The sequence below is a fragment of the Nicotiana sylvestris genome, chromosome 5 (assembly GCF_000393655.2).
Source record: "Nicotiana sylvestris chromosome 5, ASM39365v2, whole genome shotgun sequence".
Lineage (NCBI taxonomy): Eukaryota > Viridiplantae > Streptophyta > Magnoliopsida > Solanales > Solanaceae > Nicotiana > Nicotiana sylvestris.
Window position 1 is genome coordinate 141,965,665 of NC_091061.1, and position 17,463 is coordinate 141,983,127.

At 35.7% G+C, this 17,463-nt stretch overlaps 2 protein-coding genes across 6 annotated transcripts; one reads left to right on the forward strand and one right to left on the reverse strand.

Moving 5' to 3' along the window:
• Positions 1-606: 606 nt before the first annotated feature.
• Positions 607-4,012, forward strand: LOC104214007 (violaxanthin de-epoxidase, chloroplastic-like). The gene is made up of 2 exons (XM_009763598.2): positions 607-961; positions 2,462-4,012. The coding sequence occupies exons 1-2, from the start codon at positions 653-655 to the stop codon at positions 3,773-3,775; spliced, it is 1,623 nt and encodes a 540-aa protein (XP_009761900.2). The 5' UTR covers positions 607-652; the 3' UTR covers positions 3,776-4,012.
• A 181-nt stretch (positions 4,013-4,193) lies between these two features.
• On the reverse strand, positions 4,194-16,372 carry LOC104239181 (tRNA(His) guanylyltransferase 1-like). Of its 5 annotated transcripts, XM_009793744.2 has the most exons (14): positions 16,181-16,370; positions 15,148-15,263; positions 14,724-14,855; positions 14,591-14,635; positions 12,131-12,300; positions 11,952-12,037; positions 10,671-10,778; positions 9,500-9,756; positions 8,770-8,901; positions 8,630-8,674; positions 8,110-8,279; positions 7,880-7,965; positions 5,130-5,234; positions 4,194-4,595 (listed from the first exon to the last, which is right to left on the reverse strand). In XM_009793744.2, exons 2-14 carry the CDS (start codon positions 15,249-15,251, stop codon positions 4,443-4,445), a joined length of 1,593 nt encoding a protein of 530 aa, XP_009792046.1. In that variant the 5' UTR covers positions 15,252-15,263; positions 16,181-16,370; the 3' UTR covers positions 4,194-4,442. The 5 variants fall into 5 exon arrangements, with proteins under 5 accessions (XP_009792046.1, XP_009792048.1, XP_009792049.1 ...); XM_009793746.2 differs by lacking the exon at positions 14,724-14,855; XM_009793747.2 differs by lacking the exon at positions 16,181-16,370 and having other exon boundaries at positions 14,780-14,855; positions 15,148-15,257.
• Between the last annotated feature and the right edge of the window lie 1,091 nt (positions 16,373-17,463).

The following is a 17,463-nucleotide window of genomic DNA, read 5'->3' on the forward strand; positions in this document are numbered from 1 at the left end:
CTGTAAATATGTTTATCTATTTAAGTACTCTATTGGAAATAAGCTTCCTGAAGAAGCTTATCACTTCGATACCCGATTATGGATAAACATTACCCCCGGTAGAAGACTATCCATACCGGATATAATAAGCTTATCCTTTCAGTACCCAGTTATGGATAAATATTATCCCCGGTAGAAGATTATCCATACCGGGTATAATAAGCTTATCCTTTCAATATCCAGTTATGGATAAACATTACCCCCGGTAGAAGATTATCCATATCGGGTATAATAAGCTTATCCTTTCAGTACTCCGTTATGGATAAACATTGCTCTCAGTAGAAGATTATCCATATCTGGTATAGTAGCAGCTTACACAGCAGCTTCCTTTCTTCTATAAATAGAAGAGATTTCAGTTCATTATGTACATCAGTTTGAATTCGAATAATATAACAGTTTCTCTCTATACTTATTTTTACTTTACGGTCTTTATTTTATAACATATCTTAACTTTTAACTTGACATTATTAAGTTAAATATTCAAATCAATCTAGTGACTTCCAAAGAACTCCTATACATTCCTTATAATAGACGTCATTATTCAATTTTTTATAACTATAAAAACCCGACCCATTTACCCATTTTCCCATTTCCCTCAAGGGGATAACGAACCATGAATGTAAACGTAGCACCATCCCCCTCCATCAATTCTCCGGCTCCTTTTCCGGTTAATCGGCGGTCCAGTTTCGCCGGACTTCCAAACCTTATTCTTCTCCGCTGCCGGAAAACTAAAGTGTCCATATTTTCTTCTTCTCTTGACCGGAAAATCAGAGCTACAAGAAGCATAGTAGCTGCTGCTGCTGTGGAAATGAAAGAAGCAGAGAAAAAGACAAGTAATCCAGTGAGAATAGTGAGTATTGTTGGAGAGGATAGTGTTAGCCCTCTCAGCTCTGCTCCTTGGCTAGATGTCATGCTTCACACTGTGAGTATTTTGCAACTTCATTCACTCTCTGACTCCAAATTTATATTGTATATATTAATGAGTTTAAGTTCTGTGTCAGTGTAAAAAGTATGTACACAATCAGTCACTATTTTAATAGTATTGATTGGTAATCTTTAGTAAATGAGAAGTAATCTGTTATAATAAGTTATGTTACACCGATGGTGTAAAAAATTAATTACATTGTAAGTGCATATAACTTAAATCCTGTATTAGTACATATTGTTAAATTAGTGGCTACATTGATATTCATATCGGTTAATTTAAAATCTTGAACTCGGTGCTTGGGAAGTTTCATGTGTTTCAACTAGGAGTATGAGGTGCTTTAGCTCAAACGAAATGTGGAACCATAAATCAAAATCGAGTATTTTTTGGATGTTGGGCTGACAATTATAGGATATGATGTATAATATTTAGAAATATTATAATTTCGCTGATGTTGACAGCTTGAAATTGAGGCACTGCAATTCAAATTTCTTGGGAAGTTAAAATTTCCTCAAAGTTCAGTGTTTTGTTTTGTATACAATGGAAAGGGTTGATGATTCTAAGGAGTTTATCCACCTTTTTCTTTCCAAATATCACATTAGTAGAGGAAGAGGGTCTTTAGTTTATAAGGAGTTCTAGTTTTTTGGTGTAAACGAGACCAACTGTGTTTTACCAAGTTCTGGCTTTGAAGAGTTTGTAGATGTTAGAGATTATTTTCTTGCTTTTTTCTTCAAGGTGGGGAGTATTTTCTGATTCTCTTAGATCCGTTTACTTTTTGAGTAATATTGTCAATAGCACATTGTGGCAGCCTGATTAGAACAACGGTGTTTTGCATTTCTACCTATTCTTTCCTCGATATTCTTATTGGAAAGTAAAGAGGAAGCTCTCACAATTTGATGTAGTTTTTTTCAGTAAATAAGAAACAAGAAACTGAACAAAGGGATAAAATATTTGACATATTACTACTTGATAGACAGCTGAAGTTCTGTTTTACTGTAACATCATCATGAAAAGTTGATGAGTAATGTCCGCTGCTTGTTGTGCTGCCCCCAAGAGGAACTTGTGAGATTTTCAGTATAACAAGATAACCTGGTGAACAGAAACATTGTAATTACCAGAGAAAAAGAAAGCTAAAAGTATTACTATGTAATAGCAGGGAGCAAAATGGGAAGAATGTAATATTCATCTACAACTTCTACAATGTGGAAAACCAAATGACCAATTATTTATGAATAAGTTCTGGGCTCTTATATTTTCTGCTAGAGACTTTTCAAGTAGGAAGGGGGTCCTGGTGCTCATTGTAGCACTACCTAAACACTACTCTAAATCTCTCTCTCCCCCTTCTATGTATATGCACACAAGCAGATTCTTATTAGACATTAGAGTAGAAATAGCTTGTGTGTTGTGAGAACATTGCTTCCCTTCACAGTTATGAGATACATATTAGATTGTACTTTGTTGACGATATTGTATTTTGTTTCCTTTTATAAATGCAAGGCAGAGAGACTGAAATGGGTTGATGAAGAGTTCGAAATGATTGTCTTTTCTGACAACTTTATCAATTCTCAAGATGAAACTGTCAACCGCGTTGGAAATGAGCTGGATCGTGCTGATATTTTGGTGCTGGTTGCTGTCAGTAAGGAAGGATCAGTCAACTGGATACAGACTAACAGCCAGAATGTCTCAAACATCATATGGTTTGATTCCTCTTCGGCACTGAGAAACAAGCTGGGCGGAATTTTGATTGAAACTGAAAAAAGAGGAGATATATTCAGCAGTTTACTTCCATTCTCTCAATCGAAGAAACTGAATGAATCTGTAGAGATAGCCCGAACAGTGTCTGAGGCTTGGGAAAGGCATAACTCTGATGACATGCGGTTCTGCTTATTAGTTATAATTAATGCTTATATAACGCCGGTTTCAACACTGCAGAACCTTAGAGCAAAAGGATTCTCCACCCTGAACTGCATGGTGACAAATTGTGGACCTCAGATATTGAATTGTCTACTGGATCCTAATTGTAGGAAGGCACTTCAGTGCTTGAACCAGTGCAGCCCTGTAGATCAAGTATGCAATTATCGGTGTATTGCTTCATATGAGAGTCAATACCTGGAAGAGTTTTCTCTCTGTGTACTACAGAAGAATAACTGTCTTGAGCTCGACGCAAAGATCCCTGAAAAACCTCATGTGCCTCCAATGACCGAGTTTCGAGGGGAAATATTGTCTTCTGAAATTGCTGAAGACATTTTTGTGGGTTGGTTAGGGACATTGAATTGGAGTTGGCGCGTTGTAGCAGGGCAGAATCCAGCTTATGATCAATTTCCATGCCAGTACCAGCTATACTATCGGGGAAAAGCTAGAGGATCATTCTGGTATGAGCCAGTTTTCCAGGTAAGAACACTTGAAGATAACTTAGTCTGGAGAAGGCGAAAGTATAGAGTGAAAAGAGGAAAAGTTCCCGGAACATTTCAATTCAGTGTATTGGATAATGGAGTTGTTTCAATTGAGTCCTGGACAATTGTGGATGTTTCTGATGATTTAAGTTGGGGTTTGTTTCACTATCATGGAGCTGCACGAGTGGCGGGGCAGTCATATACTGGGGCGGTTCTTGTGAGCCCAGATGGCCAATATCCAGCTGAGAGAGAAAAAGATAGGTTGATATCTGCATTGGATAGATGTGGCATCAAAGAGTGGGAGCTATTCAATGTTGATAATTGTTCATGTGAAGGTCCACCACTGGGGCTTCCAGAGGGGTCAAGTTTGCATTCTAAGATTGAAGTCCAAGAGGGCAGGACACATTCTTCAGTATAGGAGCCTGCAATTTTTTGTTAAAACTAAACTTGTATCTTGTATAGTTTATTGATAGGTCAACATGGTAAATGGCTGTTGTTACATCCGGATTAAACCAGATGAAATTCAAGTAAAAAGTAGTAGAAATATATGTTCTTGCAAAATTATAGTAGGAAATGACTTTTTTGGCTACAGATAATTAAGGGATGTTTTTAAGTTTCATTAATCTCAAGGGAGGCTAAGCGCCATTTACATAAATTTGAGGGGAGGTCTACATGATTTCCTTCAATTTACCTTCTTGTTTCCTTTTTCCTTCCTTATGATGATGATGAAGGCTAATTCTGATTAGCCGTGTGTATCCAATATTCCAAATAATGACATATTACTTGTGCTTGTTTTAGGAGTCCCCAACTGTATGTTAAGAAGGTCAGAACAAATATAGGTTTGAAGAACTCATCAATAACCATTGCTGACCTAAATATTGAAGTTGATACAGCACAAAATCTTGTTGACTAAATGTTCCGAGTGTTTTGCTATACAAATCTTTAGAAGAAGAAAAAAAGGAGTAAAGGGTATAATCAAAGGCAAATGGCTAATCTACATATTTGACAAATTTTTGAAATTATTTTTCTGGTCTAATGAAAACTGAATATGGTTAATAACTTAGGGAGCAGCTCCTCTTTCAACTTCAAGACAATCGAAGCATTTTATTGCTATGGGGCCGCAAAATCGTCAGCAATGGCTCCTCCTCATTAAGTATTCTTGGATGTTCTTTCCAAAAGCACGTGTCAATTATATTACAGTGTTCAACAACTACTTTGTCATTTCCAGTTAGTTCGTCCTGCATTAAAAAGCAAAAAAGAAGATATAAGAACAAGTGAACGCCCATTTCACCAGTCTTGATCCGCAGCAAAAGTCAAAGTAATGGTACGTATTGCGAATGAACCTGTGTGCCGAGTGTAGCTTCTGTATATGAAGAATACAGATGAGACTAAGAACAAATTTACACATTTGAGATTGGAACATCTGATGGATTGAAACATGCTCGTGATGGATTAATTATTACATTAATGACAAGAACCAAAAGCCACTTCTTAAGGTAATATTCAAGTTGTTTACAAGTGATGCCAGACCTAATTTATTGGCAATACAATATTTTTGAGCATACAGTTTGTTATCCGTATGGCAGTAGAAGCCAAAACAAAAGGAATTCAGGCTTGGTCTGCAATATCATCAAACATAACATAAAGTACTTTAAGCAGAGAGAGAGAGAGAGAGAGAGAGAGAGAGAGTTCAGCTTGGTCTGCAATATCATCAAACATAAGATAAAGTACTTTAAGCAGAGAGAGAGAGAGAGAGAGAGAGAGAGATTTACTTTGTCCTGGAAAACAGAGGAACCCATCCGAAACATGATTGGTAGCGCATTGTAATCAATGCCAAACTGCGTAAGCAGTTCATTCTTTTCCTGAGTTTGGGTACCCTGCAGAACAAAACAGATTCTTATGGGCATTGGACTATCAAGATTAATATCATGCATAACTGCTTATATCTGATCAGAACAGGATGAGAGATATGGCAGTAACAGATCCACTGATTTATCAAAGGTTAAATCAAAGTTGAGTATAAATTTGAGCTGCGCGGTCAATTTCTATAGTCTCAAAATCAGACAAGTCAAAAGATTATTCATGTAAACTGTTATTTGTCAAAATCTCCTAGACGAGAACAATTACCTTTAGGAACTGAGGTTTCAGTGCCAATAGAGTTCACATAGTATGTCCACCTCTATGTTTAACAGAATCTCATCTCTGTGTAAGTCTCAATTGCCATAACTAAGTGTGTTTCTCCAACAGATATATGCCACAATAGTCAACGCTAGTGCTAGCTTGAACAAGATTCTTACTTTACCTTTCAAAAAGCTTAGTCCTCGCTAATCGTCCCAATTGGAAAGACTAACTAAAGTTCTGCATCCCCCTTATCATTCCACTGCTTTACTTCTTGTGATCATAAGATATCCAATTTCTCAACGACTACTCTCTCCTGGCTTAAGAAGTGTTTGCATCTTTGAACACTCCCTTTCTGATTGTACTAAGCAGGAACGGGCACTCAAAGAACTATATATCACATTTTTTATAACTCCTAATACATCTACCACCAAACCAAGTGGGCTTATTATTGCTGAATGTATTTCCAGTCAAAGCATTCCAGTCATCAAACACATAGTGTGATGCCAACAAATGTAGCGATACTTCACCACTAACACATGCGGGAAAACTAATTTCTTCAAGGTGGAGATATGGCAAACAAATCGATAATAAATGGATATAGCCCACAATGGCACAATACAGCTACTTTTGTTGATTAATGTCAAAAAAGAAATGTATCAAAGGCAACACATGATCTTTTCCAATAAACATTTGGGATTCAGAGATTCAGAGTCATCAGTCCACGAAAAAGGAAAGATGACATAGGCAAGAATATGTCATTTTTAACAATTTATATCTCAGAAATTTAGAAGATCATTTCTTCAGCATCAATAATGTGCATGCTGAGAAAAAAGAAGCAGCTTGTACTACTTCCTATAGGCTCGTAAGCTAGATAGATCTAAAGTAATGCAAGTGAAGCTTGTATTGGATGTTGAAATTGTCTTTCTCTTTAACATAAAATGATGTAAAAGAGATTATCCAGCAGATTTAAGCAGCAATGAAAATGTTTTCCAGAGAATCACACATTATATTAGATCATGCTACTCAGTGTTATCAAAGGCGCGCTTAAGCCCTGAAGCGAGGCTCAAAACATGTTTAGCGCTTCGCCTCTCTTAACGGGCGCTTCACTGTTGTCGTCAAGGCTCTAAGGCATACTTTTCCTTGCTAACGAGCGTAATCCGGAACGCGACACTAAACAGTTGATATTTCACTTTGTCGTAAATTCTCTTCAATTTCTTTGTCCATATAGTTGGTATTCATGCTTATAGAAATTATTCTTGGACTACACATACATATTGGTAGTTTTTCTCTATTTGCATCTTTCTTCATTAAAGCCCACGCTTTATTTGCGCTTTGCAGTTAAAGCCCCAATTGACCTTAGAGTTTTTTTGCGCTTTTCGCCTTTGATAACACTGATGCTACTTCATCTTAAACAAGAGACCTGCTTTATAATTTAGAAACGAGATTCCACACCCCCAGAGAGCTTTGCGCTTCAGTTCTACTCTTTCCAGACTTAACAAGCAGCCAGAAACAAGTATTGTAATGATTGTTTATGTGACCTACAAGTCAAGGTACTAAAGTTCTGCATCCCCCTTATCATTTCCACTGCTTTACTACTTGTGATCATAAGATACCCAATTTCTCAACGACTACTCTCTCCTGGCTTAAGAAGTGTTTGCATCTTTGAACACTCCCTTTCTGATTGTACTATAAGCAGGAACGGGCACTCAAAGAACTATATATCACATTTTTTATAACTCCTAATATATCTACCACCAAACCAAGTGGGCTTATTATTGCTGAATGTATTTCCAGTCAAAGCATTCCAGTCATCAAACACATAGTGTGATGCCAACAAATGTAGCAATACTTCACCACTAACACAGGCGGCAAAACTACTTTCTTCAAGGTGGAGATATGGCAAACAAATTGATAATAAATGGATATAGCCCATAGTGGCACAATACAGCTTATTTTGTTGATTAATGTCAAAAAAGGAATGTATCAAAGGCAACACATGGTCTTTTCCAATAAACATTTGGGATTCAGAGATTCAGAGTCATCAGTCCACGAAAAAGGAAAGATGACATAGGCAAGAATATGTCATTTTTAACAATTTATATCTCAGAAATTTAGAAGATCATTTCTTCAGCATCAATAATGTGCATGCTGAGAAAAAAGAAGAAGCTTGTACTACTTTCTATAGGCTTGTAACCTAGATAGATCTAAAGTAATGCAAGTGAAGCTTGTATTGGATGTTGAAATTGTTTTTCTCTTTAACATAAAATGATGTAAAAGAGATTATCCAGCAGATTTAAGCAGCAATGAAAATGTTTTCCAGAGAATCACACATTATATTAGATCATGCTACTTCATCTTAAACAAGAGACCTGCTTTATAATTTAGAAATGAGATTCCACACCTTCAGAGAGCTTTGCGCTTCAGTTCTACTCTTTCCAGACTTAACAAGCAGCCAGAAACAAGTATTGTACTGATTGTTTATGTGACCTACAAGTCAAGGTATTAAAGTTGGATTGTCAATATGGTACGATTTGTTCTTTAGCTTGGCACCAAGAACACAAAAATTTCTTCATATAAACCTGATTAATTTGCGAAATTCTTTAAATAACAAATAGAATAGGAAGTACTCACAATCAACTTGTCTCCAAGCCAAATAATCTCGAAGAATCTCAGATGATGGATAGCAAACAGATCGACCATCAAAATAAGGTGGTTCTTTAAAATCTTTCTCAGGGAAAAACTCTTTCCACTTCATCGCATACATGGCAGTGAAAAGAGATACAATGGCAGAGACGATTTCACTGGAATGATGATCAGAAGAGCAAGTTAATATACCATTTAATATTACTGATCAAAAAGAAAGTCAAAACAACAACATTAGGCAAATTAATTGAGGATTGCCCTCATGCAGTGGCCAAATAGACTCACACTGAAACTTCAACCAATTTAATGACAAAGGTTCGAGAAATCGCTGTAAGTTAGAATTTGCTACAAATGCAAAATATTCTAGAAGGGCAATTTCACCACTCAGATAAGCCAAGCATTTTCTAGGACACATTCTGACAATCTCCAGTTGGTTCCCTCTAAATATGTGGTTTTAGCTAACCGCTACACTTTCCAAGGAACTTATGAAAGGTGATGAAATAGTTACCTTGACCGCCTCTGATATAATAGAGATTCTTTCTTCAAAACAAAGCTGAAAGAAAAAATTAATCTCTTAAGATAAACTATAAAAGGAAAAGGAAAAAGGTTATGTTATAAGTGAATCAAAGATGTTAAAGGAACTAATACCTATATTCATCGCTCACCCCATATGCAAAGATAATATCCTTAAACATCTCTAACAAAGAAACCGCACATGAGTTCATAAGATTCAGTGCCTGCTCATCATTTGGCTTCTGAAAACCATTATCTTCACAAAACCTACAATCAATCAGGAAACCAGCAATTTCAAACTAGATTTCACAAATGACATGCTCAGTATTGGACATGACTTTATATTAGTGAAATTACATATATGCATGTATTATAACCATGGTCTTGTGTCTGATACATTTTAAGGATTATTGGCAACAACCAAGAATGTTTTGAACAACTGCAGTTGTTTCCAGGACATAATAGAAAATTAACTTAGCATATGCTTGGAGTTTCTTCTTTAATCCGGAATTAGAAACCCAGACGTGATAAAGAAAATAGGCATATAAGAATACCCAACTCCCGCTGAAACATGGATTACATTATCCAGAAAATACATACTACCTATAAATTTTCATACTTTACGAAAATAAGCAAGAGTCATGCCACATCACTTTGACATGGAACTTGGGATTTGAAGCAAAGAGAATAAATCAGTCTAAAGCACAACGCAGAGGAGCAAGTGTATCAAGTGGAAAAGGAAAAAATAGACAAGGACAATAATAAATCAAAAAGAATGATGTCAACACTTCTTTGCAAGTCAAGCAAAAGGTCAAAACAATTAGTTACTAATAGTGAAGATCGTTGGGTAGAAAGTACAAGTTACCTGTGGAAATGACAACCGTCTATCCGGACTACAATCCAAGTAGATAACATCAACTTGCTTTCAAACTGGAAAGACCTCAAATACTCAGGTTTAATCTTATTAATGCCTTCTGCAAGCAAACCAAGTTCCTCAGTAAGGCATGAGTAGTTATTCCAAAAGCCTTTTGTTGCTATATTTTCGGAGTGAACTATGACTGCTTTCTTCCTTGGTCTTTTAACAGGAGTGCCATTTTCTCGGTATTTCACAATATCTTCCACCTGCATTAAGATGGACAAAATATAAACTAAAGAAATGTGGATGGGAAGACACATAATATGAAGTACCCCCATTATAGTGATGAGCAAACTGCAACGCATATACCTTCCCCTCTTCCTTTCCTACCCCTCTAAAGGGGGGAATTTTCCATGGGTTGAGCATAGAACAAGCATCAGTCTTTTTGTGATTGAGAGGATTCACAAAAAGAGTCCTTTAGTGCATATGTCATTTTATATCAAGATATAAGAGCTACACATTACTGCTACAAGAAAAAGCACAACAAATAAGATGATTCACCGACGCTCAGAGTGTGGAATTCAATTACTACTCGCTTTGCTCTTTTTTATGCATACATTTAACTGGGCGTAGATTAACATGTTAATTTGAAGTAAATGAACTTAAATTCCATAAAACAGATTATTCCTCTAAAATTACAGACTTTTTGCAAGAAAGAAAGAAGAATTTAAACCAACTGGTGGTCCTAAGGGAATGTTTGTTAGCAAACTCAGACAAAAACAGAAGTGTCTGCTCTTGAAAACATATTTGTCTCCAACTTGGTTTCTATATTCTGTTTTTGGAAAGCCTTGGGCCTACCGTCAGGAAGGCCCACTCCAGCAAAACCACCCATCCCTCCCTCGGGAAAACATCAAAACCATTTTAAATCATTTCTTCTGCCTCAACTTTTTAAAATTCTTAATCCATTCTCTTGTTTTTTTCCCCTAAAACCAATCTTTCAAAACCAACCACACACATCTATTATTTAACGAAAAGTGTTTTTCAAAATCCAATTGCCATTTTTTTCTCCATATCTTTAAGATCTGAAAAGGAGAAACCAAAAAAAGGAGTAGTGGCACATGCACCAGCATGCTTATACAGATATATACGTTTCTAGGAGAAGTGGGATGAAGGTAGCTACCTTTATCTTGATGGCACAAGACCCTTGACGAAAAATCTGTGGAAGGTCCTTGTAGTTGATACCAAACTGCTGAAAGAGTAATTCATTTTTCTCCTGCTTTTGTGTTCCCTATTCACATAGTAACAACACCATCAAGCCTCGAGTTCAAAAAGTACGAGGGTAGCAAAATTGCCTTACAGCACCTTTTTTCTTATTGAGAAAGATGACACTTATATATAAAACTCATAAGCACTAAGTGTGCTAAGAGGAGGAGACTTGCCTTAGAGAACCCTAATGATACAAACAGACCGACTAGAAAACCTAAGTGGAAAGAAAATATGTAAATGATTAGGGAGGCCATAATTCATCTATTGCTTTGTTATAAGGACCACATCATATATCTGCATACGAGAATTGACTAATTGAAAGCATATCACACAATGCAAACTCAAATTGCCCGGGAAGTGGAAAAAGAATTAAAGATTGGGAAATCCTTTTGTACATTTTTTAAGTACAGATAGGGGAAAAGACTCGTGCATCTTGTGATCTTGACCTATAACTTAGAATCTCAAAATCCAAGACTATGGCCCCAAGTCTACTATTAGTTAGCGTCAAGTAACGTGGTTCATCCAAATGACATATGATAAAGAGCAAAATTTGGAATAATGAGCTTCATGGAATAATGAGCTTCATGAAGTAAAAGAAAACTTTCAACATATGCAGGTATTGACATTTTTTGAAAGGAGTTCAATACACATGTTTCCAAGGTAACAATATGTAATCAATAAGAGATCGCAGATTTGAATCAGAGCTATCACTCCAGAAACCTTTGTTGGAAGCTTGCATATCGTTTGCTTTTCACGTATAGCTATTCCTTTCAAGACCTTCTGTAATAAGCATCTTGCTTTATGCATATGAAGCCACTATATGCTTGTAATTGCTTTCCTTCCGTAGATACTAGCATTTAATAACAATCTGTTACTATATCTGGCAAGTGACCCGGCCTGGACCAAGACCGGCCCACTTGGTCTCTGGCCTGTGGAGAGGGCCTGACCTCAACCCACAATCCCTAACCACTATATGAGCCGCTAGTGGGCCGGTTAGGGGCCAGTCCAAGCAGCTTCTTTTTTTGAGTTTATTCTACTTTTCTTCTTTATATGCTTTTAACATTATATTTATGTAATGTTTAATAAAATGTAAAAATGAAGAAGAAGAATATTTGAGGAACAAATCGTAAATCTTAAGCATGTCATTGTATTGAGGAAACAATTCAAGTTTTTACAGCCAAACTTAAGTAAGCACCTTAAGAATCTCTTTGGCCTCTTTTTCTGACTTTCCAGAAAACACCAGCTTCCACAAACAAGTATTGTATAGATTGCTTGTATGACCTGTAAGAAGAACCAATATTCTTTAGCATCAAATCTTATACACCCCACATACTCAGTAATTATAAATTGGAGATATTCCATAGGTGAACTCACATTCTGTTTGTCTCCATAGAAGATATGCCTGAAGAACCTCCATTGATGCACAGCTGATAACTCGTGAATGGAATGATGGAGGCACACTTAAGTCCTTTTGAGAAAAGAACTCTTTCCATTTGGTTACAAATGTAGATGAGAAGAAAGACACAATAATGGAGAGTATTTTGCTGCACAGTCAAATTTCTGGTCAGCTAAGGAAAACCATGAGCAGCTTCATCTCAAATATGGAAACTAGGACTGTTTTACATCTCACTTTTGTTTGTCATCCAGATTAAAACAAGAGGGACATTTTGTATCTTACAATCCTTTACTTAATCCAGTTAGTTTCTTGAAAAAACAAAAACATATTTTTAGTGTTGTCATCTTAGTCAGAAGACAAATGAGTGGACAGCAAAGGTGAACATGCCTTAAGATTTTCCTAGAGCCTTCTTAAGGAAAGTTTTGTGACCAATCCCTAATTTTCCCCAATACTGTTTACTATGCATTTCCTCAAGTAAGCAACAACAAGTGTCTTTAGCGAGTTGGAGATGATTTTCCTTCTCATTAGCAAAGTCTAAAATTGGAAAAATACAAACAACAACAACAACCCAGTAAAATTGGAAAAATAAAATTATATATATATATATATAAACTCTGAAGATTAGATGGGTAGACATATCAAATAGATCAGTTAAAATCATGCTAAAGAAGGGGAATGAAAAGAAATGATGAGTGGCTAAGAGAAAGATAGATAAAGGGGAAGAGAGAGAGCGGATAAATTATCCAAGAGGTATTGACAAATCATAATGGAGGAAATCAATAAAAGATAAGAGGAATATAGGTAATGGATAGCTAGCAGATTCTAAAATTCACCCGTAAATGCCTCATGGTACTTTCAAGTCAAAGAAAGGTTGGATTATCCAACAGAACCCATAAGCATAATTGAATTACCTTCACTTCTAGAGACTGGTTATATAATAACTCTATAACAGTTCCTCAGTGCCCTGTCAAATGTGTCAACTAATTTTGAGATAATGACAGGTTGTTGGTATATTTCGGGGAAAAAAAGAAAAGAGCATGCTGACACGATATATGAAAGTAAACAAGTACAGCTATATTGCTACTCAAACAAGAGCAACGGTGTACTATGCACGCGATATATGAACGCAAACAAGACAAAGTGCATCATTCAAATCACTCACTCTAAAGGTCTTCCATTTAGTCAAATGGAAGACACTAACAATGGATAAAAAACAAGGTGGATTGGGGATAAGGAATTTGAAGAACCAAAGCAAGGCTCTTAGAATTAAATGGTTATGGAAGTACTCTAAAGAACCCCAATCTTTATGGGGCAAAGTGATCAAAGCAAAGTATGGTGAAGAAAACAACTGGGTGTCAAAAAAAGTCAGTACATCATATAGAGTAAGTGTGTAGAAATCCATCAGAGAACTTTGGCCTATAATGGAGAATCACTCCTCCGTAAGAGTGAACAACGGAAGGAACACATCATTTTGGAATGATAATTGGTTAGGAATTGGAAGCTTAAAGGAAAGATACCCAGATATGTTCGGTTTAGCACAAAATCAGCATAGGACAGTAGCTGATATGAGGAGTCGTCAAGGATGGGAAATAGCTATAAGAAGACAGCTGAATGACTGGGAGATAACAAGATTAGCTGACCTTTACAAAGAGCTGGAGGCATTTACAGGATTACAGGAAGGTTGGATTCAATATGGTGGAAGAGGCACAACATAGGGGTTTTCCGAGTGAAGGATGCATACAAGATTTTGAATCATAATAATCAACAGGTAGACACATGGCCTTGGAAACATATATGGAAAACAAAGATTCCATACAAGGTAGCTTGCTTCACATGGCTACTAGCGAAGGAGGAGGTCTTAACCCAGGATAATCTCATAAAAAGGGGAATTTCTCTAAGTTCAAGATGTTTTCTGTGTGGGGAAAATGCAGAAACTGTCAACCATTTGTTTCTTCATTGCAAGATTACAGACCAACTATGGAAAATCTTTATTAGTCTTAGGGGTATTTCATGGTCAATGTCATACAGGATTAAAGATGTCCTTTATAGCTGGGAAGAAGCTGGAGCTGAAGCAACTAGCAGAGATAGATGGAGGACTGTTCCGGCTTGTATTTGGTGGACAGTCTGGAGGGAAAGGAACACTAGATGTTTTGAAGACAGAAGCAATCATGTGCAGAAGATCAAACTCAATTGTATTCTTCTTTTTTGTTTTTGGTGCAAACAGATGTACACAGAAGATACATTGACAATCATAGACATACTAGGATCTTGCTAGGTCCCAAATTAGAACATCTACAAATTCTCTCAATGTAAATTTGGTTTTCAGTGCAACCTATGTACTGATATTTATAATATTTACAATAGTTACCAATTCAAAAAAAAAAAAATTGATAAACACAGATAACACAAATTCTTGGGCAATGAAATAGGTTACATACCTTGCTCGCCTCTCGTAAAAGGTGGTTTCCTTCTTCAACACGAAACTGCATAAATTATTGTACCACATTGTCATGCTTTTCAACGGCAAAAGAAAATTCGCATAATTGTCTAATAGTAATAAACACATCATACCTGTACTCATCACTAAATCCATATGCAAATATAACATCAGAGAAGTTCTCTAATACCTTAATAGCACAAGCATTCATCAAGTTCAAGGCTTTTTCATCATTCGGCTTCTCAAATCCCTGCTTCTCCGAGAAACTAGCCGTATACAATGCAAATTAGCAAATCAAACAACCCCCGAAACCCAAAAAGGAATACTTTTTCTCTATCAGTAAGAGTTTATTCACAATATCTACAAGACCAATTCACAAGAACCACCACTCTAATTCCGCATCAGCATTTAACTTGAACACCGACCAATACTTCAATAGAATTTTAACTGTAGATCTCTTGATTTCAACACCTTTGCCTTAATCACTAAGTTAAGGCTTCATATATCAAGAAGAAGAGAACATAACAAGGCACTTGCACACCACAAATATTATATTACCTGCCAAAATCGCGGCCATCAATTTGAACAACAATGATATTTGGGTACATTACTTCATCTCCTGCCTCAAAACACTTTACGTATTCATACTTGCTGTTCGCCATTCCCAGATGCCGCTACAATTGGATTGAAAGAATAAGATTTATTTTAAGTTATAAATGTCACAGAAAACTTAGTTTTTCTCATTTGAATTTCAACAAACCTATGTGGCGAACCTAGTTTGCCAGAACCTATCAACCCATTCAGTGACCTCTGTTTTTTAAAAGTTAACACATTGTCTATTGAGTTTGACAAGCTCGAGTCCAAGAGCTATTTCAAATTTAAAACTATATTAACAAGTCCTTTAAAATCACACCAAGTTATAGAGAATTCTGGAAAGCATAAATAGGCGACGATTTGCATTTGGAGGTCAACAGTCAAAATGCTCTCCACCAAGAAAACAAATAAAGTAGACTAATCAATCACTGTTCAAAAAAAGTAATCATTCACAATCACATAGAAATTTATCTATCATTCTCTTGGAAAACCATGCCCTCTTCTATCACCCACACAAAGGCCACTGAAAATTCTACAAAGCCATTCAAAACCAAATTTATCAGTCTACAATTTTCAAAACAAGGTAGATACACATGAATTCTTTTATGCAAAACAATCAAATTGCCCATAGAGCAGTAAAAAATGAATAGCAGTTAGCGAACTAAGGTCATAACCATCAGAGGCACACATAGATATCAAGGTTTTTCTTTGGCATTGTAAGTAAACAACAAAATTACATTATCAATGAAGTAATGAAATAAACATTAGCATCTGAGTGCAAATTAATTACTTCCAGAGATACTACAGCAAAAAGTACTTCTCAAAGATGAAAACTTTAACACACACACACACTTTAGCTGATGTTTTTAATATACCAAATACAACAAAAAGTAAACATAGTCTCTGGGAACCAATACCCAGGAAAAAAAGAGAAAAAATTGAACCTGTATTACATTTGAATTTAGATATAAAAATTAAAAAGAAATACTGCCAGAACCTGACACTACTTCGCCGGCGGACGGCGGACGGCGGATGGCGGTTGATAACTTTAAGTAGTTGATTTATGCACTACAGGGGTGAATGGGTGGTGCCAAGGGCAATGGAAAGAGGAAGAGGAAGAGGAAGAGGAAGAGAAGGCTTTGGGCGCGTAGGTTGAGGGGGGAGCGAAAGGGGGATTTAATCCTAAATTATTGGGATTTTAACTTTTAAAATGATTTGTTAAACACGGGCATTTATTAAAATAATATATGCTACTGTATATAAAGAGGATATAATTTAACCTGCTAGTTTGAAAATAATCTCAAAGCCATATTCATGTTTTATTCCTTTTGGTGTATTTATATGGGGTTTTGACACAGTTACTCACACAAATAAAATTATTTACCCTTGTTTACCCATTTATTTTTTATCCATAAACTAATTATATTTCCTACCTATAGCAGCGGAATTTTTTCTTTATTCTCCAATTCTTTTTTATTTCTATGTTTCTTTTCTTTTTTCCTTTTTTCTTTTCTTTTATCCTTTTCTTTTTTCTCATTTTCTTCCTATTTTTTTTTATTTTTTCTCTTTTATTCATTTATTTTTACCCAAACCGTATTATTGTTATTTTTACCATAACTTATTTCACACTCTAATTTGACTCCTTCTTTATTTTTTTATTTTTATTTTTTTCTTTATTTCTTGTTCCTTTTTTAATTCCACGTGATTGCCATGCAAACCTTGATCTGCTTCCCTACAAATATTAATACATACTTTACCATCAGCAGTAACACCAACCAGTGATGGAGCAAGACAATATAATCTGCGGCCACTAAATCTCCATATATACTAGTTAGAATAGAAATGATAATAAAATATTGGAAAATACAATAAAAATATAAGTAGAAAAAAAGACCTCTAGTACCACATGATACCAATATGGTATATGTATACCAACAGAGTATATGATTGCTCTAGAATATTGCTACAACTATCTGTGACTATACTACTGTACCAAAACATTAAAGGATACAATAAAAGTATGAGAAAATTACATGCTCGCATTGCAATCAGCACAAAAAATTTCCAGCACTGCAAATCACGTTCATATAAATAATTTTAGAATAGAATTCACTCAAAAATACAGCCAAAACAACCCAAAAAAAATGTTCAAACTACCATAAGATACCAATATGGCATATAACTATACCAACATGGTATACAGTTTTACTGGTTAATTCCTGACAACTATATGACTATACTACTATTACATAACACACATGCGTAAAGAGAAAAATTAAA